This window comes from Melitaea cinxia, chromosome 16 (assembly GCF_905220565.1).
Source record: "Melitaea cinxia chromosome 16, ilMelCinx1.1, whole genome shotgun sequence".
Classification (NCBI taxonomy): domain Eukaryota; kingdom Metazoa; phylum Arthropoda; class Insecta; order Lepidoptera; family Nymphalidae; genus Melitaea; species Melitaea cinxia.
In genome coordinates, this window is record NC_059409.1 from 10,741,839 (window position 1) to 10,766,733 (window position 24,895).

The 24,895-nt window shown below is 30.8% G+C and overlaps 1 protein-coding gene across 1 annotated transcript; it reads right to left on the reverse strand.

Moving 5' to 3' along the window:
- Positions 1–6,161: 6,161 nt before the first annotated feature.
- Positions 6,162–22,188, reverse strand: LOC123660917. The gene is made up of 20 exons (XM_045595936.1): positions 22,008–22,188; positions 21,256–21,423; positions 20,902–21,056; positions 20,175–20,301; positions 19,972–19,980; positions 14,682–14,797; positions 13,960–14,137; positions 13,400–13,583; positions 13,212–13,223; positions 12,997–13,115; positions 12,658–12,663; positions 12,146–12,151; positions 10,826–11,006; positions 10,530–10,615; positions 9,554–9,654; positions 9,193–9,264; positions 8,956–9,074; positions 8,324–8,379; positions 7,060–7,239; positions 6,162–6,184 (listed from the first exon to the last, which is right to left on the reverse strand). Exons 1-20 carry the CDS (start codon positions 22,186–22,188, stop codon positions 6,162–6,164), a joined length of 2,079 nt encoding a protein of 692 aa, XP_045451892.1.
- Between the last annotated feature and the right edge of the window lie 2,707 nt (positions 22,189–24,895).

The window sequence follows — 24,895 nt, forward strand, 5'->3', positions numbered from 1 at the left end:
TTTGTTTGATTATAGACTAATTTTTCAAGGACTTTTGAAAGAAATGGGAGTATGGATATAGGTCGAAAGTCAGAGAAATTCGAAGGATTAGGTTAGTAATATTGTAAATTAATAGGTGTATAATTCTCCATAACTCCTTATCTGATATTTATAATGTAAAACAAGGAATCTTAATTAAAAGGATTTCGTATGTTAAGCTTTAATGGAGACGTAGCCAGGTCATGTTTTTTACAACTGTAAGTGTTTAATCTATAATATAAAAATGAGTCGCTGAATGTGTTGCTAAGCGCAAAACTCGAGAACGGTTGGACCGATTTCGCTAATTCTTTTTTTAAAATATTCCTTGAAGTACGAGGATGGTTCTTACGGAGAGAAAAATTCTAAAAAAAAAATTTAAATTTCCTGAAAAAGTCTAAAAACAACACGTTTCTATACTCCCATACAAAAGATTTGTGATAATACTTAAAAGTCAATTTGAACTTTAATACCATACGATAAAGTTTGTGTTAGGCGATACGAAGTTCGCCGGGTCAGCTAGTTATTTATAAAAACAGATGTGTCATGCTTTAAACTTTATAAACAATAATTTAAATTTCCACCAACACATTAAGATGATTTTTATTTGTATTGATTGATTGATTCAGCCTGTAACATCCCACTGCTAGGCATAGGCCTCTTTTATCGTGTAGGAGAAAGATTGAAGCTTAATCCACCAAGCTGCGGGTTAGCGAATATAATTGCTACTATGCGTAACGACCGCTATCAGCTGTTTATGATAACATACGGGGCCGACTGCGTAACGTGCTCTCCAAGCAGGACAAACACAAGGACAGATAACCAGACCGGAAAGAAATATTTGTCTAAATACACATATCCACCCCGAGCGAGAGTCGAACCCGTAATTACCGGTTTGTGTGAGCGCATATACGGTACACGCACCACTGCAGCAGAGTGATGTCAGTTTATTTTTATAGATTACCTTTATTACCATTTTTTATAATTAGATACTTAGTTTGTTTTTCACTACATTGTTGTTTAAGCTGTGAAAAGTTAAAAAGGCTGTAAGAGTCCTAAAGCTGGGCAGAACCTTCTTTACAGGAAAATGGTTTAAGCCCTATCCACTGCTTTGCTCCTGCGCTATTTAGCTTAGTTACGATCTAACACATTGTGCATACGTTTTTGTAATAAACTGTTGTAAAATCTTCTAATAATATTTACTATAACACATACGGGTCATTCCATGCCAAATCGACAAATTTTTTACCTGACCCTTTCGATTTCGCTACTACCCATATGATTTATTCGAATGACCTATATGCAATGTATCATTTATTTTTGAATAATTAAATAATATTAGGAAAAAATATTAGTAGACATTATAGTTAAGCCACAAATAAACTTATGTTTGGTTCCAATTTCTCACATTTTATTTCTAAATAATAATAACAGTCTAATTTAGTAAAAGCGTATAAAGCGTTCGATATTCCCATTTTGCAATAAATACTCTTGGTAATTTGCATAGTCTTGTTATTTATTTCTATCATGTTCTTCCATTAGTTATATAAAGATATGAATAGAAAAAGGGATTACAAGAAAAGTTGCTAATTGTATGTACTTATTCATAACAAATTATGAATTAGTACTATGAATCGAGCTTACATTTTAATTTTCTCAACTCATTACCTATTTAATTACAGGTAAAAACACAGACATATGGCATGAAAACTTAATTTAAATTACGTAAATAAATGCAAATATATTATTTTAAGGATATAACGATACTTTTGGTTCAACTAGAAGTTTCTACAATGACTGGTTATTGTAAGTAATAGAGGTCGCTGTTATTAAGAGTTTATTTTTGTTAAAAACAATATTTTTTTCATGTTAATATTTATACAGAAATGATGTCTGATTATTTTTTTGGACTTACATTTCGTACAAACGTAATGTGTAATGTAATAAATGCCTCAAAAAATAAAATAATAAGATGAGCTCATTATATTTTAAAAACATTTAACTTCGCAAGGGTATTATATCAAAGACATTGATTTATTTAATATTTTTTATTACATTAAAATCCACAAAACAGTCAACATCATATATTATAAATCAGCCTTATTTTTATTTCAAAAGAGTAATTTTTTGTAACAATCAATATTTATTTATTACATGCACAGGAATGTGCTTAATAACTTCATATGGAACAGGGTATGGATGAGGTATTTTTACTTCGTAAGGCTCAGGAACAGGTACAAGAACTGGAGTAGGTACATTGACTTGTACTTTTTTTATCACAGGCACTGGAAGATGCTTTGTGACTTTTACTTCTCTTTGAATTAGAAAAGGCGATCTTTGGATATTAGATTGTTCTTCCGTTTGAGGGTTTTCCTGGCTAAATTCAGCAGCTTGATTTTTTAAAGCTAATTTAATTTGTTTTTCTATTTTTGAATTGTCTTCCTTATTCTGGACAAATTGCCACTGAATACTTGATTCTTTTTCTGAGCTTGAATCTTTATTAATTTGTTTTTCATTTTTTGCAGATAATAGAGCTTTAAGTTGACCACGGTTATGTTCCAGTAAGCGATTCCATTGCTGTTGTAAATCATCGTGCAAAAGTGATTCCTCTTGAGTTTTGGTAATAGGTTTATATTGAATCCATTTCAGCTCTTTTTTGTCGTTATTTTGCTGTAAAATTTGTTCTTCCTGGTCGGCTAACTTTTGTTCTTGATAAAATCTTTTTAGATTCCAGTTTTCTTCTTGGTTTTCAAAAACTGGTGAAGGTTCTTGTAAAAATAATCTTTCCGAGAATAGATCTTGATTTTCATCCTTAGATTGTCTAACTGATGATTGCTGATTCTGCCATTCGTTTAGCTCAGGTTGGCTGTAACTCTGAAGAATATATTGTGGACTTTCTTTAACCGGTCGAGCCTCAGCTTCCTTGTTTGTAGATTCACTAGCTTTGCTCAAACTCTTAATCTCGCTTGGTGTCAAAAATAAAGTAAACTCTTGAGTAGCATATCTCTTATTGTTTAATTTAGATGATGAAGATGATGCAATAAAACCTTGTGATTCTGATTTCAATTGCAATGCTGTTGTAAATGCCATTATGGCTACCATAAAAAATATCTGAAAAAAATGAAAGAAATAATAATATATGATATTCATGTAAAGGTCTTAAGCTGTTTGTCTCCATCTCATACTCTAAATAACATATATTTAATCGGCTAGATTTATAAGTAGTTGTGGTCTCTCTTGCCGAACCAAAAACATATGTTAAAATTTTATAATAAAAGATATCTGTCTTAATAATAATCATACCAAAAGTCAAGTAGACTACAAAATATATCATGATCAAAGTTGAAACTATAAATTTATTAGTATAATTTGTGATGTAAAGTTTTCTTCTATATCGACATATGAAATCATAAACATTAAAAATAATACATATATTATAAACTTACAGTTGACTGCATTTTGAAGAAGTTTACGTCTTCGATCAGAACAGATAGATGTCTGTTGAAAAATATCAAAAACACAACTATTTTATACTCGCCAAGGCAACTATTTTAATAAGATCGCTTCTGGTTTCTATTAGTTAGTATTCAAAAATGTTATGTATTGATTTTCGAAATTTGCTTACGGGTCAAAATCGTAAGCAATATATATATGTTCTCTCGTCTACAGATAATACTTTCTGTTTAATCTATATCTATATCTATATTATATATAAAAGCGAAAGGTCACTCATCACGAAATCTCCGAAAGTATAACACCTACAAACTTGAAATTTGGCAGGTAGGCTTCTTATAGGACTTAGACATCCGCTAAGAACGGATTTTACGAAACTCGACCCCTAAGGGGATAAAACGGGGATTGGAAGTTTGTATGAAAGTCCTATGTTTTTAGAACGAAGTTCCTTACGGTAGACTTGACATTTGGCTGGGCGACCGAACTGAAAAAAATGTGATACTAAAACCGTAAGAAAAATATATAACGGAAGTGACATAATATCACTCACACGACTGTATAATATGACGTTTGTAAAACTAAAATATTACTAGTAAATTTTTTTTTTAAATTATTTATGTAATTTTGTACTGTCGACAAAAATAAATAGACATATGTTTTTTATTTCAGTTAATAGTTTGAATTATTATTATTATTATTTTGTTTGATTTATTTTATTTTACGGTATTTGTTATTTTCTACAATACTAAATTTCCTAAATACTTTTATGTACAAAATTAAAAAAAAATCAAGAAATAGAAAATATATATAAAATTCAACATTTTTTTTTCAAATTGTGTTGCTTCTATACTATCCGAAGGAAATTCGTTCCTACCTGGTGTCCCATGACAGCACATAATTTAAAGTTATTGTAAGAGACGAAATTTAAAATGTATGCTCTATAGATGGTGAGAAGGTGTCCAAATAATGTATTTTTAGAAATCAACTCCCTTTTGGAGTTAAAAATGGTATGGGGGATGTTAGGTTGACTCACTCATCACAAAATCTCCGAAACTATAAAAGCTATAAACTTAAAATTTGGCTGATAGGTTCCTTATAGAGCGTAGACATCCGCTAAGAACGAATTTTATGATACGTGACCCCTAAAGGAATAAAACGGGGGACGGAAGTTTGTATGAAAGGCCTATGTTTTTGAAGTAAGAGACGAAATTTAAAATGTATGCTCTATAGATGGTGAGGAGGTGTCCAAATGATGTATCTTTAAACATTAACTCACTTTTGGTGGTTAAAACGGGGGATGGTAAGTTTAATCACTCATCATGAAATCTCAGAAACTATAACACCTACAAACTTTAAATTTTAGCTGGTAGGTTCCTTATAGGGTGTAGACATCCGACATATATATATATATATATATATATATATATATATATATATATATATATGTCGGAATTCTGTCGTTCATCATGACTTGCGACCTAGGTATAGGTTTAAGGAGAGAAGAGGAAGAAGCATCGCAAGCGCCAACCCTGTCCCCAAGTACCCCCAGGAGCTCTGGTCACCTTACTAACCAACAGGAACACAACACTCCTTCAAAACAGTATTATTTCGTTGTGGTCTTCTGTAAGGTGCTTCCACAGTCGGGCTACTCCATATTTTAAGCAGAAAATTTTCTGTTGTGCCCTACCTCAGTTAACTTGTCAGTAACTTATAGAATAGACAATTAACAACCTTAAGAGTTGCATTATGCTTATAGATTCTTATAGATTTAAATAAGTTAAAAATTCTCTATACATATAATAAAATGGTAAGAAAGTCAAAACTGTACATTGAATATTTTTTTATAAGAATACTTGGGGTGTGATCTACTATCGATACCGAAGCTAAAAATATAGTTTTTAGAATTTCTGTCTGTTTGTCTGTATGTATGTCCGGGATAAACTCAAAAAGTACTGCATGGATTTACTTCAAATTTGGCACGAATATTATTAAGAAGTCGGGCCAACATATAAGCTACAAATTATCACACTATCACCTACGGGGAACGAGCAGTGAAACTTTATTTCTTCAACGCATTCTGTAACAATGTGTAATCTAACGACGCATATTTGAATGTTTTTGTTATTATGTTAATAACTATGCTATAAGCTAGCTTCATACTATAAATAAAGACATTCTGTTGTATATTTAGTATCAGCATTGCACACGTGCGAAGCCGGGGCGGGTCGCTAATTATCAATAGACACAATTAATGTAAGTAAATATTTTATTCTCGTTACCAAATATTGCTTAATATTTATACGCCAAATCATCTGTTGGAAAAAATAATATTATATTAACTTTTGTTTTCAAAATATGTAAAGTGAAGTGAGTATTCCAAAAAGCATTTGAGTTTTTATTATTATCTTTAAGCTAGTAACTCAATTGTTAATTATACGATAACTAAGTTATAAATTGCATTTTTATGAGTTGTAAGCTCAATAATTATTTATCCCATAAATAAAACTTGGAAGCGTACACTTATTGATTTTGATGAAATGTTACAATGTGTGAAAATTAACATTTCAATTAAAATTTGTTTTGAATGTATTGAATCTTAATGTCTAGTTTATACTTTTTAAATGAAAACCTCAATAGAAATTTAGGTATTTATTCGGTTATAGATTTTGTTAGAAACCGTAATCTCCCAGTTTTTATGCGCTTTTTGTTGGGGTTCCTGAAAATTCAAATAAATCGTTTTCATTAATTTTTTGTTTTAGTATAAACGCCTCTTTTTCGTATGGGAAAAGGGAGAGCTTAATTCACAACGCTGTTTCGTAACGTATAATTTATTCTCCATAAGTAAATGTCGCTATTAGGTGTTTATAATAGCCATAATGGCTTCACGTGCTTTCCGAGGCACGAGGGGGAAAAGTACAAAGGCACATAGACAAACTCGAAGCAAATATATACAATGTGGCAATCGAATCTGAGACCGATTAACAAGACTACTATTTTTCACTCGTATTACTGCTTTGCCATTTTCGTTAATTTGATTATTTCCAATTTACTCACTCTAGGTAGTAGAGGTAGTTTCCGTCGTAACTAATAAAAACAAAGGAAAATAGTGCTGCATAAATAAATTCATAAAAAAATTGGTTGTCTGTAAAGTTGATTTACGGATGATAGCTTAACGTGACAACGTCATAACAAAACATCTCCTCAGACGCATAGACCAATCGCGTGGAAGAGAGATAGATGCGGCGCAAGCGTACAATGAGCGTAACGAAACAATGAGCGTAACGAAACAATGAGCGTAAAGCTACAATGAGTCATCTTTTTTCGTGCATGCAGCCGGCGTTCATCGATTTATTAGACGTTGTCACGTCAAAAAATTCTTTACTGAAGTACATTTCAAAAGCACTTTTTATCAATTTTCATTTTATTTAAGATTCACAAAAATTTCAAAAGCAATTTTAATTTTAATTAAGGCTCACAAATTTTTATCGTTAACATAACCTTGAATTAAATAACAAAAAAAAAAAAAAAAATTACCTGAAAATAAAATTCGTATTATGTTAATCTACTGTTAATTATTACTAATTTACTTACCAGTAACTGTAGTCCCGTTGGCAGTCGTAGCGGTGTCAGTAGTACCGGTGTCAGTAGTACCGGTGTTAGTAGTACCGGTGTCAGTAGTACCGGTGTCAGTAGTACCGCTGTCAGTAGTACCGGTGTCAGTAGTACCGGTGTCAGTCGTACCAGAGTCTGCAGTACTGGTCTCAGTCGTACCTTATTAAATCAAACCAAAATATACTAAATCAAAACATCGTATTTTTATTTTCAAGAAGAACTTCTTCCACCAGTCAAAGCATCTTAAGGGCTCTGTAAAATTTAAATGAATCCTGATTAGACTGTTAGTTTTTATTTTATGCAATAAGTTTCTGATTTGTTTATATGTTTATCTATACTAATATTATAAAACCGAAAAGTTTCTTTGTTTGTTTAAACGCGCTAATCTCAAGATCTACTGGTGCGAATCGAAAAATATTTTAATTTTGGATAGGCCATTTACCGAGGAAGGCTATACTTTGTACTTTTTTCATCGATTTACATTCCTCAAACTAACACGTATGAAACCGCAGGTCACAGCTAGTCGATTATATTACCACTTCAAGGCATACTTTTTCAGTATGACATTTATCATCATTCTAAAGTACTGGCCTTGTTTATTTCACGTATTTAAAAAAAATACGTAATCGAGTTTTTTGTATTTTTCATAATATTTTTTACTTATTGATTGTTTTAAACTTATAACAAAATCTTCATTAAGAAAATATTTTTTGTACTTTTAACAGGCTCTAGGATTAAAATTATGCGACTGACTTCACATATCTAGGGGCCTCTTGATAGATGTTGCTAAAAAATAGCGCCTAGATTTTACACATGCTCACTATATGGGATTACGGCTCGTTCGAAAATTACAGGAAATAGCTGAGATTTATTTATACGACTAAGTAATTTAGAACTTTCTATAATAATACTCCCAATATTGGTTGAATTGGTCGTTACTCCGTAAGTTTTTCTCAATGTAACAATAGCAATGCTTAATTCTACATGACTACATGGTACATTATCTAAGTTTGTAGTGTTAAATTTTATTTTGAAATTGTTAGTTAATTCACCACTATGAATCTTTTTTAATGCAGGTTTTTTTTTATATTCTTTAAGTGTATAATCAATCACCTTATGCCGAATAAATTATTTTCATTTCATTTCAATTCATTACGATAATAGGGACAAAATACCTTTGGTGTTCTAGTAAACAAATATTTCCTTATTAATATAAATATTACCTGATGATGATAAATATTACCTTCATCTTCACTGGAAGTTGCCACTGCATTTTCTGAACTATCTTCAGATACATATCTGTTTCCAAGATAAATTGTATGAGAACAATTCCAGTACATTGGAGATTAGGATATATCCCTCTATATTATACGCTTCAGCCTGTAATATCCCACTGCTGGTCCTCTTTCCCCTTGTAGGATATCAACACACATCTCCAGTATCACCTTACATTTATTTGTATGGCCAGGTACACATCTGGTTGTATTTTGGTTAATCTTCGACTAGATCTGTTTTATATGAGTACTAAACTAATTTTATAGTGAATATTAGAAACGTGGCCGAAGACGGGCAGTAGCGTCTTCGGTGCGACAAAACCGGCCCTGCAGTCACCAACCCGCCTGCCCAGAGTGGTCACTATGGGCAAAACACATGATTTCGCGCCATAATGGCTGGCGTGAACTTGATGAGGCCTATGTCTAGCAATGGACTGCGATAAGCTGAACTGATGATGAGTGATAAGCAACATTAACTTAGAAAAATAATTAGGATTCCAAGCGAAATATAATAAAGTCAGCAAAAACGTTACTGACTTCAACGCGGACAAAATATGTGAAATCTGCTACCAGTTTCTATAAAATTTAAAGCGATACAAACTTTATTTCCAAAATGGTTTTTGTGATCTTTTGGTCATCTACATTGAAAACCGCTTGATACACTCCTTCGTAGGCAGATGTAAACTCAGTTATACGGATTGTTATAGCTGACGGTGATACCTAAAAATAATTTAGTTTTCAATAGTAAAACATAGAAGCAATATTTAAAAAGTTATAATTTGTCACATTGTTTAATATTTTAAAGTTTTTATAACAAAAACAAACAAAAATTTCTTACGACATAAAACGCTATTGAGCCAATGAAATTTCTTCTGTAGGAAGTTTCCAATGGTAAACCATTTACGTACACCTGTGTAAACAAAAAAAGTGTATTTTTATAAATTAAAAAGAAACCATACGAGTATAAAAAAAATTTAAGATTTAAAAAAACAGCTATGCAACTGGCACTATACATCTACATTATGCATCTACATTAATAAAAATGAATCGCTAAATGTGTTGCTAAGCGCTAAAGTTAAAAACGTCTATTAATTTTAAAAAGATTGTAGTACTTCGTTAAAAATCGAGAAAACAACGCATAATAAGCAAATAAGCAAGCAGTAAATATAAGTCGAAGTCTTAAAAACACAAAATATTACCGATTCAACGACACAATTGTCACAACTGTAGGGAACTTCATACTCGAATTGTTCTCCGTCGTTCGGCGAATTTATAACTTGCGTTTGTGGAACATTTGCAGCTAGAATTATTAATTATTATTAAACTTAGACTTTGTAATCATATCTCCTCCATTCAAAAGAGTTTTAACCTAATTCACTACGTTGCTCCTCTGCTAGCAGATGTGTATGGGTATTTCTCGCAGTTCGTGCATATTTGGCTGATTTTAAATTTTAAATTTGTTGTGGAAAATCGTTATTTCATCGTCAAATATTTGTAAACTTTATGTTTTCTACTTTGTCATTAAAAGTTGCAAAGGATGATATAATTACTACACCTTTGAAAATTAGCAGGAAACGGTAATTAGAAGACTACGAGAGGAATGTATTTTATACCCGTTAAGTAGTCGTATGGTTTATAGTAAAGTACAGTAATATACATATAATAATTACGAAAAATGGAAACTTACCAGGTGCTGCAATCAAAAAGTTATCGTGAAAATAAAAGTTTAAACGTATTAGGATTTTAAGCAATATAAAACATATCGTCTATTTCTTGTGAACGCCATTTCACAAACACTTGGCCAACATTGTTTCATCTAATATGTATATAAAATTCTCGTGTCATGGTGTTAAACATTGAACTCCTCCGAAACGGCTCGACCGATTTTAATAAAATTTTGTGGGCATATCGGGTAGGTCTGAGAATCGGCCAACATCTATTTTTCATACCCCAAGTTATAAGGGGGGGGGGGATTAAGGGTGTTAATAACATATATGGCAAAACAACGTTTGCGGAGTCAGCTAGTTTTTGTTTAAATATTTTACTTTGTCAATTTTTTAAATATAAACAAAAAAGTGTGGTACTTACAATTATCTGAAAAATAAATGTTAAAAATCAACAATCTTAAAATACAAATGAGTAAGTTATGTATCCAATACATAAAATATTACTCACTCTCGATGATAGCTAAAACTTTTGTTAGTAGTTTTCCACTTTCATTAAAAATACCCATGTATACACAGGCATCAGTATCCTCAAACCTAAAACCATCAAACACGAGTAAAATTTAGCAAAAAATATCCTTATTTATGCAATTAAATAAGGTAGTTAGTTATACTATAAAATGTAGGATAACAACAACAAATAAAAGGGCGGCAACAAAATACAAGCGATTAAATAATTTGTTTATATTTCATTATCAGTATAATAAGTTATGAAAAGGAATACATTATAGTAAATAGACTTATTACCTAGGAAAGTTAAAAGTGACTGTCTTTTTAGCATGCGTAATGGACACTTTGTCGGTTGAAAGCAAACTCTCTCCATTGCAAAGAACGTCAGAGAGGACACAGTTTTCACACGAATAATTCACAGCATGCTCCACGGGTTTACCAGGGTCGTAGGCGGCGATTTCATGATTTACTTTTATTACTGAAAATGTTAACTTATGCATAATAAAAACATTATATGACACTTTATTATTACCAAGAGAAGAAAAATTACAAGAGAAATAAGAATTAGGAAATAGAAATAAAATTAGGCACAAATTCTTAAGTGACTGTTCTGTCCAAATTGTTTTTTTTTTTTTTTTTTAAAGGTTCTTCATTTTCATAATTTTTTGGTTATCTTCAATGTAAATTTTTAATTATGGTCGAATTTCGACCTCTGGGCGACCACTAGAGTACGTGATTAATCGTCCACTGCAGTTACTAAATTAAACGTTAATACATGAAGTTTTAAGTGACACTCGATGTCAAAAGTGTGTGTCAACAATTTTAAAGCCATTAAGCAAAGAACTAAACTGAAAAACTTAACGATTCTCATAACATAAGCTAAGCTCCACTCAGATATTGGCAAATCCTTCAGGGAGCCAAAAGCAAAGAAACGTAACGTAACGTAAACTAAAAAAATTTATTAAGAAAATACTAGCTATACCCGTGCGAAGAATTCGCAATAAATAAGTATAATAATTATCAATTTACAAAATTAAAAAATAGTATTTATACGTGAGTTGATTTGAAATTGAAAAAATAATTTACCGACCGTCAATCATGTTGACGTTGTTTCAAAATTAAAAGTATCGTATATATAATTTTACAGAAAAAAAAAACAATAAAAAACATATGTCTTTATTTTTGTCGACAGTATAAAATTACCTAAATAATTTAAAAAAAGTTTACTAGTACTATTTTAGTTTTACAAACGTCATATTATACAGTTGTGTGACTGATATTACGTCACTTCCGTTATATATTTTTCTTACGGTTTTAGTATCATATTTTTTTCAGTACGGTCGACCAGCCAAATGTCAAGCCTGCCGTAAGGAACTTCGTTCCAAAAGTATAAAATATTAGAACTAATGGAATTAATTAAAGTTAGAGAAAGAAAAGAAAATTAACTTATTTCATAAATACTTCTATAAATCCATGTGAATAATTGATTTACTTACCATTTTCTTTAAGTATTTGTAAATTAGAAAAAAAAATTAAAAACAAGTTTCACACTAATATTTTTTGTTTAAATTTACACTTTATATAATTATATATTTATATTATTATATTTATAATTACCGGTATCTGGAACAAATATAAATACATAGAATTTATGTAAAAAGAGTAATTATAGAATTCATCAATGTTAGTTTCAAATATAAAAATAAAATAAAATAAAATAAAAAATATTTTATTCGCACCTTTTTCTGAAAATAAAAAATAAATAAATTATTAATTGCTATTTTTAAATTTATATTGTGTATTGTTCACACATACATTATAATAGTTCATTACAACTTGACTTAAAATGATATCATTTTAAAGACAAACAAAAAATTAAAAGTATATTTCTAACGTTTTTTTTTTAAATAATTATATATATATAATAAAATATCGTATTGTGCCACCATCATTATCTCATTGAAAAATTAAAAGGAAAAGGGCGCTTCGTAATTTGAAAGAATAAAGCCGAGGAAGAAATATGGAGGTGATGAAAAAAAAACTATTTTCGAGTGTAAAACAATTAAACACAGTAATTGCATTTTTTTTGCAATAAACAAAGCAAGGATAAACGCATAGTTTTCATTTACCTGGTGCTGCAATATACGAATATTTTTAATAGTATTTTTTGTATTGAATACAAATTGGGAAGCATATCATCATTGCAGATATACATGTAATTCTACTTTTGTAAGTACCGCAGAGAAAAATAATGACTTCTTTGAAATGGGTATAACTACATTTAGACCATCGCCCGCAACAGATGTTTGTGATCCGGTAATCGATCTGACAATTACACAGATTTTGTAAGAAACTTCTTGCAAACCTTATCCTCTTATACTAAATTTACGACAAAACAACAAAGTTCCATTTAAGAAACAAAAGAACAAAGATAGTTCAAGGTCGAATATTTAATGAACATTACTTACATGTAACTGTCAACACTTTCAATCTTTCCTCGAAACCATCCTCGTTCACCATATTCACGAAATAATCGCCAAAATTTAACTGCGTCTTGCCGTCAACTTCTATTTCTAATATATACTGACTATAATATAAAGCAAAAAATAAGTTTTAAAACAATCATTTTAACCAAATATAAATATAGTTTTCAGAAGCGTACATATAAGTACGTTATACGTACCGTTTTCCTTGTCTGAAATAGTGAATAAGCTATTTAATTTATTGCTAAGGGTAAACTAAAAACCTCAATAGGATAATTATAAAGTGTAAGCTTTTTGCCCAACTATTTTACCAAGTTTAATGTAATATGGATTACAATATTTAATTTTAAGCATTTGTTTTACGTAATACTTGTCAATATTCAGTTACCTGTCGATATAATCTCGTACACGATATTTTGATGCGTCTAACAAGTAAATGGCGTTACTAGTCGTTCGAACGAGAATGGAGTCGATCCGGCATCGTCTGCAGCGGTACGGTATAGACGTAGAGTTATGTGTTTGACCGCGTAGAACTTGCATAGATCGAGGAGAGACTGATACTTTACTTCTTACTAGAAAAAATATAATTTACTTAGGATTTGTTTCACTAATTGCAGACTAAGTTTGTCTTGCACTTAAATATGTTACTTTTAATAGTTTTTGCAGCAGAGTGTAAGATTGGCCTTTAGAGTTCACCTAAGACACCTGTTGCACCTCAGACAATAAACTACAATTTTTGAATTGACAAATCGCGAGCAGAAACGTTTGATAGACAATTTTAACTTTTAAATGACGAATCAAAAGCGCTTTAGAAGCCTACTTGAATAAAATAATTATAGATTTTGATTTTATACGTAGTGTCTGTACGTCACTGTTCATGTAAAAAAATCTTAACTTGTATAAATTACCGCTTCTATAATACTGACTTTTTATATCAAAAAAACTTACCTAAATTTACCACTGGAGCGAGTGTATATTTTTTGAACTTAAGAATTTTATGTATACAGTGAGCCAAAATGTCCATATAAAGATTGTTATTTGCCCAATCCTTAATTTGAATTGTTAATTTTGCATATCGGCCGCAACGGCTGGCGTTTGCAGTGTAAAATTTTTCGTCTAAAACGTACTGAAAAGTTGAGACAGAAAAATTCATTATACTGAAATCAATTATAATAATATTGAAAAAATATTATTTCTTTCCGTGCTTGTCGTAAGAGGAGACTAAAGGATAACACAGTTCCACTACAACCTTGGAACTGTTAAAGCCGACCGATGGCGGGATAACCATCCAAGTGCTGGCTTTTAAATACACAGGCCGAAGACGGGCAGCAGCGTCTTCGGTGCGACAAAGCCAGCCCTGTGGTCACAAACCCGCCTGCCCAGTGTGGTCACTATTAGCAACACACATGAGTTCACGTCTTTTTTTGGCGAGAACTTGTGGAAGCCTATGTCCAGCAGTGGACTGTGATAGGCTGAAGTGATGAATATTGAAAAATGAAAAATAACAGTCTATTATATGCATGTTCATAAAAAAAAACTTACGTGTTCCCCAGGCCTCTTTCTTTTCTGAAAAATAATACAGTTTTAACCGTGTGTTTTTTTTTGTGTTTAATAAATTTGACTAAAACAATTATTCCTCAAAAAAATGGCTGAAACAAATTATTACTTACTGATTCTTCTGTTCGGTAATACAAACAATGATATGTGTAGCCTTCCGGACAAGAAATTTTTCTAGTGGTTGTATAACTTTTAACATTGGGTGGAACATATTCTTCAAGACTGTCCTCTATAAATTAATAAAATAAATATACAACAGTTTCGTTACACACGTAATTAATTTGATCATTTACTTATCTAAGATTTTTAGTTTACTTATCTCCGAAAAATCATTTTGTGGAACTTTAATATATGTGGGATTTGCCCGTGATAAAGATTATTATTGAACTATTTGCAGTGTAGAAGGTGTGGCGACATCTATCTCGCGACATACAAACTAGAGAAAAACTGACGTATCCTCGCTACATCGCGATATCAAAGTTATCTGAGCGATTCGTCGAGAGTTCGAGCGAGCGTCGGGACAGTAGCCCACCACACAACACCAGTCTGGTTGGAGGAGAAATTTTCTCTACTATTGTTTTCTACTGCATTCAGTACTACGGTCATAATTATCTATTTGTTGATAGGCTTACTTACCCGGTATTGCTGTCGAAATCACCAAAAAAAAAAATCAAAAAAATCAATTAGAATAACAAATACATTTCGCTAATTAACTAGTAAGTGAAAATGATTACAAATAAATTTAAGTTAACATTTCAATTATCATAAATAAATTTTAATCATACGTATGTACTTACGTGGCACGATTTCTATAATAAATGTATATAAAATTAAACATATATTAAATAAAAATTATCGAATAACAATTATATATGAATGCAAACATATTAAAATTTACCAAAATTGTAAAGAAAAAAATAATAATAAGAAATATTGAGTACAACTAATATTATTAGATGTTATTATTTTTAACCGACTTCCAAAAAAGGAGGAGGTTCTCAATTCGACTGTATTTTTTTTTTTTTTATGTATGTTACATCAGAACTTTTGACCGGGTGGACCGATTTCGACAAATTTTGTTTTAATCGAAAGGTGGTGTGTGCCAATTGGTCCCATTTAAATTTATTTGAGATCTAACAATTACTTTTCGAGTTATATCTAATAATGCGTTTTTACTTGACGCTTTTTTCGTCGACCTACGTTGTGTTATACCGCATAACTTTCTACTGGGTGTACCGATTTTGATAATTCTTTTTTTGTTGGAAAGAAGATATCTTTAGTTTAGTACTATGATAAGGAAACCATGATCTGGTGATGGGATCCCAGAGAAATCGAGGGAAACTCTTGAAAATCCGCAATAACTTTTTACTGGTTGTACCAATTTTTATAATTCTTTTTTTGTTGGAAAGGAGATATCCCTAGTTTAGTACCATGATAAGGAAACCAGGATCTGATGATAAAATCCCAGAAAAATCGAGGGAAACTCTTGAAAATCTGCAATAACTTTTTACTGGGTGTACCGATTTTAATAATTTTTAATTTAATCGAAAGCTGATGTTTGTCATGTGGTCACATATAAATTTTATTGAGATTTGATAACTACTTTTTGAGTAATCTTTGATAACGCGTAGTTACTTGACTATTTTTTCGTCGATCTACGTTGTATTACTCGTCGATGTAATTGAAGTCGGTTTTTTTTTCGTTTGCGAGTAAACACAATTATTATTAGTAAAATGCTTAAGTGTAATAAAACTTACCGTCACCTGCAATTAAGGAATAAATTTAAATTAGTAAATAAATCTGAACAAACTATCAACACAATAAACGAAAAGTAAAGAAACCAGACCAGCGGATATGGAATGACATGAAAGACAATCGCGATGGTGAAGGGGTGTGTACAGGCGTCTAAACACCGGAGGTCGCGGGTTCGTTTTCCACTCGGGGTGGATATATGAGTTTGAACAAATATCAGTTTCCGGTCTGGTTAGCTACCCTTATAGATCTTTCCATCGTGCCTCAGAGAAAACGTAAATCTGTTGGTAGCGGTTATTTTCATCATAGTACTGTTATTTAATTATTTTTATACAATACATATATTATAATTGTACTTACTGAAATTTGAAAAAGGAGTCTTAATGGGGTCTTATGGGAGTCTTAAAAGAGAGAGTCTAAATTTGAAAATGGGAGAGCTATAATGTATTTATTCTATACATAATACTAAGAACTGATTTTTTATAGGCCATAAAATATCTTGTGATATGAAGTAGAGCAATAAACGTAAATACGTAAATGCGCAATTTTAATTATATAGCTCTAAATAAATAAATAAAGTAGTAAATAATTAACACTTACGTTGGTATTCTAAAATAAAACATTTTGGTTAATACAAAACCATAGAAAATCTGTTTTTCTGAAGTCCATTAAATGTATTTTAGTTGATATTTAAAAGAAAAACTCGCTTCAATCTTATTTTAAACATAATTATTACTCACTCATCTTATGGAACTAAAAAATTACATGTGTTCTGATTCGTCGATTAAAATAACCGTTTAAAATAAAACTACAGAAAGAAGGCTTCAACAGGTCATTTAAATTTAAATTTAAAAACAATTAGAGTAGCAGATCAGAGAGATAATATATACAATAAGATGAAAAAAGATCCCACAAATAACATACTCCGATTAAAATATATAAAGATACGTAATAAATTACATAAAATTTTGGAAAATAGTAAAAATAATTATTATCAAAATAAAATTAATGAAAACAAAAAAAACCCCCGTCTTTTATGGCAAATAATTAATAAAATAAGTGGTAGGGTGACAAAATCAATTGACGACATAATTCTAAAAGCTTTCGATGCAAATAACCAAAATAACACTGAAATTGCTAATAAATTCGCTTCAGCATTTAAGGATGCTGTTAAAAATGTTTTACCAACGTGCTCAACCAAGCTCCTGAATAAGAACGATTACAGTGAATCAGCCGATATGACTTTTTATCTAAAAAGAGCAGAGCCCAAAAATATTGAAAATATTATAAAAAACCTTAAAAATAAAAAAGCACCCGGTAACGATGGAATCAGTGTAATAGATATTAAATTAGTTGCCAAAAAAATATCAGTAAGTATCGCCCAATTAATTAATGTCAGTATTAAATCAGGAACTTATCCAAATGACCTTAAACAAAGCTGTGTTCGCCCTGTTCACAAAAAGGGTAAACAAGACGACATTAGTAATTATCGTCCTATCTCCCTCTTACCCTCTCTTGATAAAATAATTGAAAAATACTTCAGCGCACAAATTTATACCTTTTACGGCGACCATAAAATAATTAGTAAAAATCAGTACGGTTTCCAGCCAACAAAAAGTACCACGTCTCTTTTATCTAGGTTTGCGGATGAAGTAAATGGGCATTTACATAGAAGAAGACACGTTCTGGCTCTTTTTATAGATTTTTCTAGAGCATTTGACACTCTTAATCATGACACCTTAATAGAAAAGCTCAATAATACAGGTATTAGAGGTCCCGTTTTAAAATGGTGCAGAGAGTACTTAAGAAACAGGTCCTATTTTGTAAGAATAGGAAATATCAAAAGTGACGTAATATCTGTTTCTGAAGGCACAGCTCAAGGATCTGTGCTCGGTCCATTGCACTTCATAGCGTACGTAAATGATATGAATAATATATTTAAATTTTGCTCATCGTATCAGTACGCTGATGACACTTGCCTCTTAATAGCAGATTCAAACGTAAACAGAGCACTGGAAAAAATGCAGCATGATTTCGATTTACTAAATAAGTGGTGTCATGACAACGGGCTTGTACTTAACGCATCCAAGACAAAACTAGTTCACATACGCTCACCATACACTAAGACGTTCTTCGAAACAAATAATAGATTAAAAGCCCATAATCATAATTGTATTCATCTATACATCAACCAATGCAAGTGCCCAGTCATAGAAACCGTTGAAAAGCATACTTATCTTGGATTGGTGGTAGACTGTTATTTTAATTGGAAACCTCATATAAGTACTATATGTGACAAACTCAGAGCCTTCTTGGCTAATGTAGTTATAATTAAGAAGAAAATACCATTTAAAATTCTAATTATGCTTTACAATGCTTTGGCTGATTCGATCATAAGCTACGGTATCACGACCTATGGTAGAACCTTTAAAACTTATCTTAATACTATACAAAGTTTACAAGTAAGAATCCTAAAACAAATCGTAACGCCTAAAATAAAAGAACAATATAAAAATGATGACGATAAACTTTTTAAGCACTGCAACGTATTACCGGTTGAATATAAATTTCAATACAACGTATTAAAAGAAAACTTTTTTAATATGGACATACAGCACAAAATTCACCATAAAATTAATACACGACAAATAACAAAACAAAAACTTGTAACAACAACTGCAACAAATAACGTATATGGTGAAAGGACCACTGAATATTTGACTCCTCGCTTGTTGAATGGATTAGATGTGGCATTTAAGAAAAGAATCACTACAAAAAATTTAAGAAATGAATTAAAGTCGTATTATCTGAACATCCTGTAACTATTTGTAACAAACCGGTATTGCGTCTCGATCGCCTTCCCCGCGTACGCATTTACACCTAATTAAAAGATACCTACTTACTTTAATTTGTAGAACTACCCACCTTATTTTTAATTGCCTAAATGAACTGTATTCAATCTTAACACTCCGGACAAATCTCCGCGATTTTTGGAGTGTATTACTGTAATTTTCTTTAATGTAAAATGAGTTTAAATAAATAAAAAAAAAAAAAAAAAAAAAAGTAACTATCGTGCTATCACGATAGATTCATCATCAACACAATTGGTCGTAATCGAGGGATCTGAGGAACAGCGACAGTCTAGAGTCTACACTCGAAATATGATTGGACGAGAATTCGTGTTTACATAATACTTATAATAAGATAAGTTCGCCTCACCTTCATTGCCTGAAACAGATCAAACGATTTTATTATTATAATGCCTATTAACTATGTTTGTAATATTACTAACTCCAATATGACTTATACAGTCACTTCATTATACCGCTCATTAACATATCAATGACTTTTCTATGACCAGAACATGATAAACACGATAGCACGTCCAACACTATGTTCATTGACAAAAAGTTTCGATGGTCTATCTTATTACCTATTTACCTACCACACAACCATTACATCTGACTATTTGCGGAAAAATAACTGAGTTCATTAAAATAAAAATGACTTTAACTTTATTTTAAAAATAGTATTTAATACAATTCATTACTTACGTTCCTCTGTCAAAAATATACCAGATTACTTTAATTATAATAATGTATTTATGTCTTTATCTGGATACTTAAGAACAATGTAAAAATAAGATCTTACCGTAGTCATCTGCAAGAAATAAATGAAATCTCCATGAAAATTTTTAATAATAATTCCAACGACAGACTTCAAGTTTTTTCTTTAAATTATAAATGGATTATCAGACATAGCTAACGGGTTTTGTTTACTATTATAATAACAGTAGGTGTATACAATTTATTACCAATATATTTCTTTAAAATAAAACATAAAAAAATACTCACGCCACAATTCACTTGCTGGTAACGCCTGGTCCGGTGAAGGTAGACTAAAAATGTACCCTATTTGACAAGGATTCCAATGATCGCAAACTTCTCTATCGGGATCCAGTTCCGTCACAAACTTATAAGTCTACAAACAAATTTTAATTTTTATCCTACGATATTTGAGTATGTATACGATAAGTTGAGGAAGAGACTTGTTTGTTTTAGTGCTTTTGTTTTAAGAGGAAGGAATTCCAATTTAAAAATTTTGTTAACACGCAAAATATTGCTGTTTAAAGTCTGTAATATGCCACTGAAAGACACCGTAAATAATTTACGATTAGTATTAAACACTAAAAGTTTAATTACAACTTTACATTTATATGCATAAAACATGTATCGCTAAATGTTTAGCTGACCGCAAAACTCGAGAATAGATGGGCCAATTTGGCATTTTTTCTCATACTTTCTTTATAGAAGGTTCTTTATGAAAGTAAAATTTTAAAATGTGCACCACATTTGCACATTTCATTGTAATTGTTTATAGAGTAATATTTTTTGTAGGAGTTCTACATGCAACCTATGCAAGATTTTAAGTTAAGCTAAAAAATTGTAAAAATAGTTATTTTACATCAATTCCTGTAATTTCTCATGCAAACTCATCGGCGGGTGATATATACTTTGTAATATATACAAATAGATTTTATTATTCTATCTCATTTAATATATAACTTGTACTTTAACTCACTCTATCTGGATAGTATCGATAATGAACGACGACGTCATCTGTATCTTCCAATGCACATTTGCTCGTGGTGTAATTAAGTGAAGTCCTTTCAATGGGCGCACAGCCGATAACCGTGGACCCATTACGTGGTAAGTCCGGGCCTTCTATTTTATGACCTGCAAAACGTAGTTATAGTTAATACATTTTTTTTTAATAAAATGGATTCTTATTTAATTTATCTCATAAAATGTTAAAATTAAGAAATATACCATCTACACTATCTTAAAAATAACAAAAACGCTACCATATTTACAAATAATGCGAGTTTAAGATATTTGAACAACGACGAGAATACATTAAAGAAAAAACACTTACGATTACAGAAGAAATATTTACTCTCGGCGACATACAATTCCTTATCTTCAGCGCTGAGGCAAGAGTCAAACATGATTTGTTTTGGTTCAGTCTCTTCCTCACACATTAGTATACCAGAACCGTCTGGTTCCTTAGGTGGCCGATTTGTTGGACACCGATAAAGCAGTCCTATAACCAATTTGTTAAGTTATTTAATTTTTACTAGTGGTCGCCCAGTGATCGTCAATTAATTCTAATTATAAGTTTGAACATTATTAAGATTCTGTTGTCAAAGACTATTCTTCTGTAACAATAAACAAAAGAGTATATATGCGTGTGTGTTTAAAATACATCGTAGTGTGTAATGTTATTTTTTATTGATTTTATGTTATTTTTTTAAATTTTTGCTTTACGTTCTTGTTATAGATTACGTCTCTTTGCTGTAAAAAATCAGAGCAATGTATGTGTGGTGTAAAGCACAGCAGGAAATGTCTTACTCAAAATCTAGATCAGCTCAACTAGCGAAGGACCTAAACCTTACAGAAGATCACATCTAAATAATACTGCTCTTAACTCGTGATCTGTTCTTGTTATAAGAGCCAGAGCTCCTAGAAGTAGGTTGTATTGATTATCTATTTATTACTTTATCAATGAAAATTTAAATATACTTGAAAATAACACATTCACTTTTGCTAATCCGTCAACTAGAAATTAAAATGATATTTTGCTTTATAACACAATGTCTGTTATAAATAAATAAATACTTAGGTTACCTTTTCTTATTAAGAGAGGTGGCTTGTTCCTGATCTCTGCTATAGTGACTCCTTTTTCTCCATTTTGTATAGCAGTCATTATCCTTTTATATAAAGTCGTGCGTCTCTCTTGTTCTGCTATTATGTATGGTAACAGTTCTTCTGATAAAACATCAACTTTCTTCTTAGCTTCAGCATTCATCTATGTAAGGAATATTGATATTAACATAATTATCAGTATCTAATAAAATATTGTATTCAATATTTGGTCTAATAAGTAAGTACTCGTTGTTGTGTGTTATGTAAATGTACAATTTGAGAGATACTTAATCGTTTTTGGGTTTTATTCGCTTACTTCTTAAGAAACGATATAAAACCCAGAAACGACGCTTTGTGACGCTGAGAGTGACGTTTTATACTGTTTATGTTCGAGTTCCAATTTCTTTTTTTTTCTTTTTTGGTAAATTTCGTGTTTTGGAAATTATATTTAAAAACGAATTACATTCTGACGAAATATGAATAATATTTTTTGGGTCTTACCGACATAATAGTAAATAAATATAAACTTTTTTTAAACATACTTAGATACGAATTATATGCGTCGATAAAGGGCTCCCAATAATAGATTTTTTTCACAAAAGAAGGAACTTTAAAAAAAAAGAGAAAAAAAATCGGACTAGAGACATCTGGATTCGAACCGAGGTATTCTGAACCTTTTAGATGGTGACGATATTTAGCTTCTTATTCTAACCATATTCTAGCAGTTATTCATTGCCTAAAAATGCGAATAAAATGACATTTTCAAAAAATGAATCCTAGCTAGATCAATTTGTAGCCCATGAAACCCAAAGCATATTTACATAAAGGTATTAGATATAGGTATACCGGCACTAACTTAACCAATACGAATAACAAGCGTCATAATTTATATTTCAATTTTAGAGTTTTATAATTTGATTCATTTGATAGAACATTTTAATTATTAAATATCACGGCAATCGTTTTCAAAGAATACGCTCCACACGCGTGTTTTAGTTGATACACACTTCCTTAATCTTGATGCTATTATTTTTAATAGGTAAACTTTATAGAATTACGCTGAGACACGAATATATTCATTCAATTCATAATATATTCGCATTCAACTTGTAACATCTCACTGCTGGGCATAGGCTTCTTTCGCCATGTAGGAGAAGGATCGGAGCTTAATCTACCACGCCGCTCCATGCGTGTTGGTAACGATCACTATCAGGTATTTATGATAACAGCCGGAACCGATGGTTTAACGTGCTCTCTGAGACACGGTAGGGAGATCCATAAGGACAGACGTCCAAACCAATGAAAAAGAAATATTTGTACAAATATAAATATCCATCCCGAGCGGGATTCGAATCCACAAGCCGTCGCCGTTTTAGGCGACTACTCGCATCACTACACCAGAGCGATTGTTAAATAAACATGTACATTCACTGTCAGAAAATCTCGAGTTAGGTTTTCATTTACAAATCTCCGTTGATGTTTCCTTTAAAGAAATATTATGTGATAACGATATTTAAAAAAAAATTTTGTGTCAGACTATTGGTACTAGTGATAAAAAATGTATTGAAATTTTTATGAAGTTCACATAATATCTATATTAAAAGATTGTACAAAGTATGTGTGTAGGTATCTATACGGATAAAGGCTTACCCGGTCGGCATCTTTATTAAATTTGATTCCCGTTCCATCCTATAAAAAATAAATGAAATTGTTATATAGCATCGTCTACTCCTTACAAATCGTTAGAAATAATACGTACTACAGCCTGTCTCCTCACGATGTTGGCCAAATACCTCCCACGTCTCGTGGCAGGCAATAGTACGCTGCCAGGTTGTACTTCATCTCCTGTCTAAAAGTATCATTTTAGTTTTAACCAAACAAATGTCCTGTTCCGTGATAATATTTAAATTTTAACCTTATTTAAAATTCTGCCATCAATTAGTATTCATAATTTTTACAATTTTCTTTAGTTATAGGTATTATATTAAATATTTGCATTTTTTAGGTATAAAGTGTAAAATTAAACAAAAAAACAAACAAACATGTATTAGTATATATTTAATATTTATAATAATAATAATTAAAAATCTGTCCGTGTCGGACCTCCATCCTAGCAATTCTAGACAGTTTTAGAACTGCTGGTCTGAAGTTAAACTATTATAAAAAAAGGCACACCGATAGTAAAACAAATATTTTATGTAGTAAAAATGCCATGGGCGACTAAGAGCCCGTGGGTGTTGTTAATATAATGAAAAAAGAGTGAAATTAAAAAAGAGATATTTCACTAACTGGTTGATATCCACAAAACACATATGAAATAAGGTAAAAGAATAAAACACAAATATTCACACCCATGTCGTAAAACAAAATAATAATGAAAGTAAACTCAAACGAAAAAATACTCATAAAATATATTTGTAATTGGTTCGTTACAAACTGCAATTACAGTTTTACGACAATTCAAAAAGAGTTACAAAAGTTTCATTTTGAACCAATTAACTAGTTTAATCGAACAGTTAAGAGTATTTATATTTTTTGATAATTTTTTAAAGGCCTTTTTTAAAACAATATTAAAATCTTTAACTGTTATTTAAGAACTGATTATCGGTTACTATAAGAAAATCATTAAAATTATCTGAAACCTGTAAAGTATCTTAAGAAACTTATTAAGTTTCAAGTAGTTATCTAACTTATAATAGAATCCAAAGAATTAAATCTTTTGTTTCATTATAAAACCTGTAAAATTAAAAGATGTGTTCATTAGTTGACTTGAAATGAAACAGGCTCTAGAGGCCACTTTTACCTTTTGCTAATAAAATAATTGATATCATATCTATGAAACGAACTTTATAAGAATTATATAAAATTGA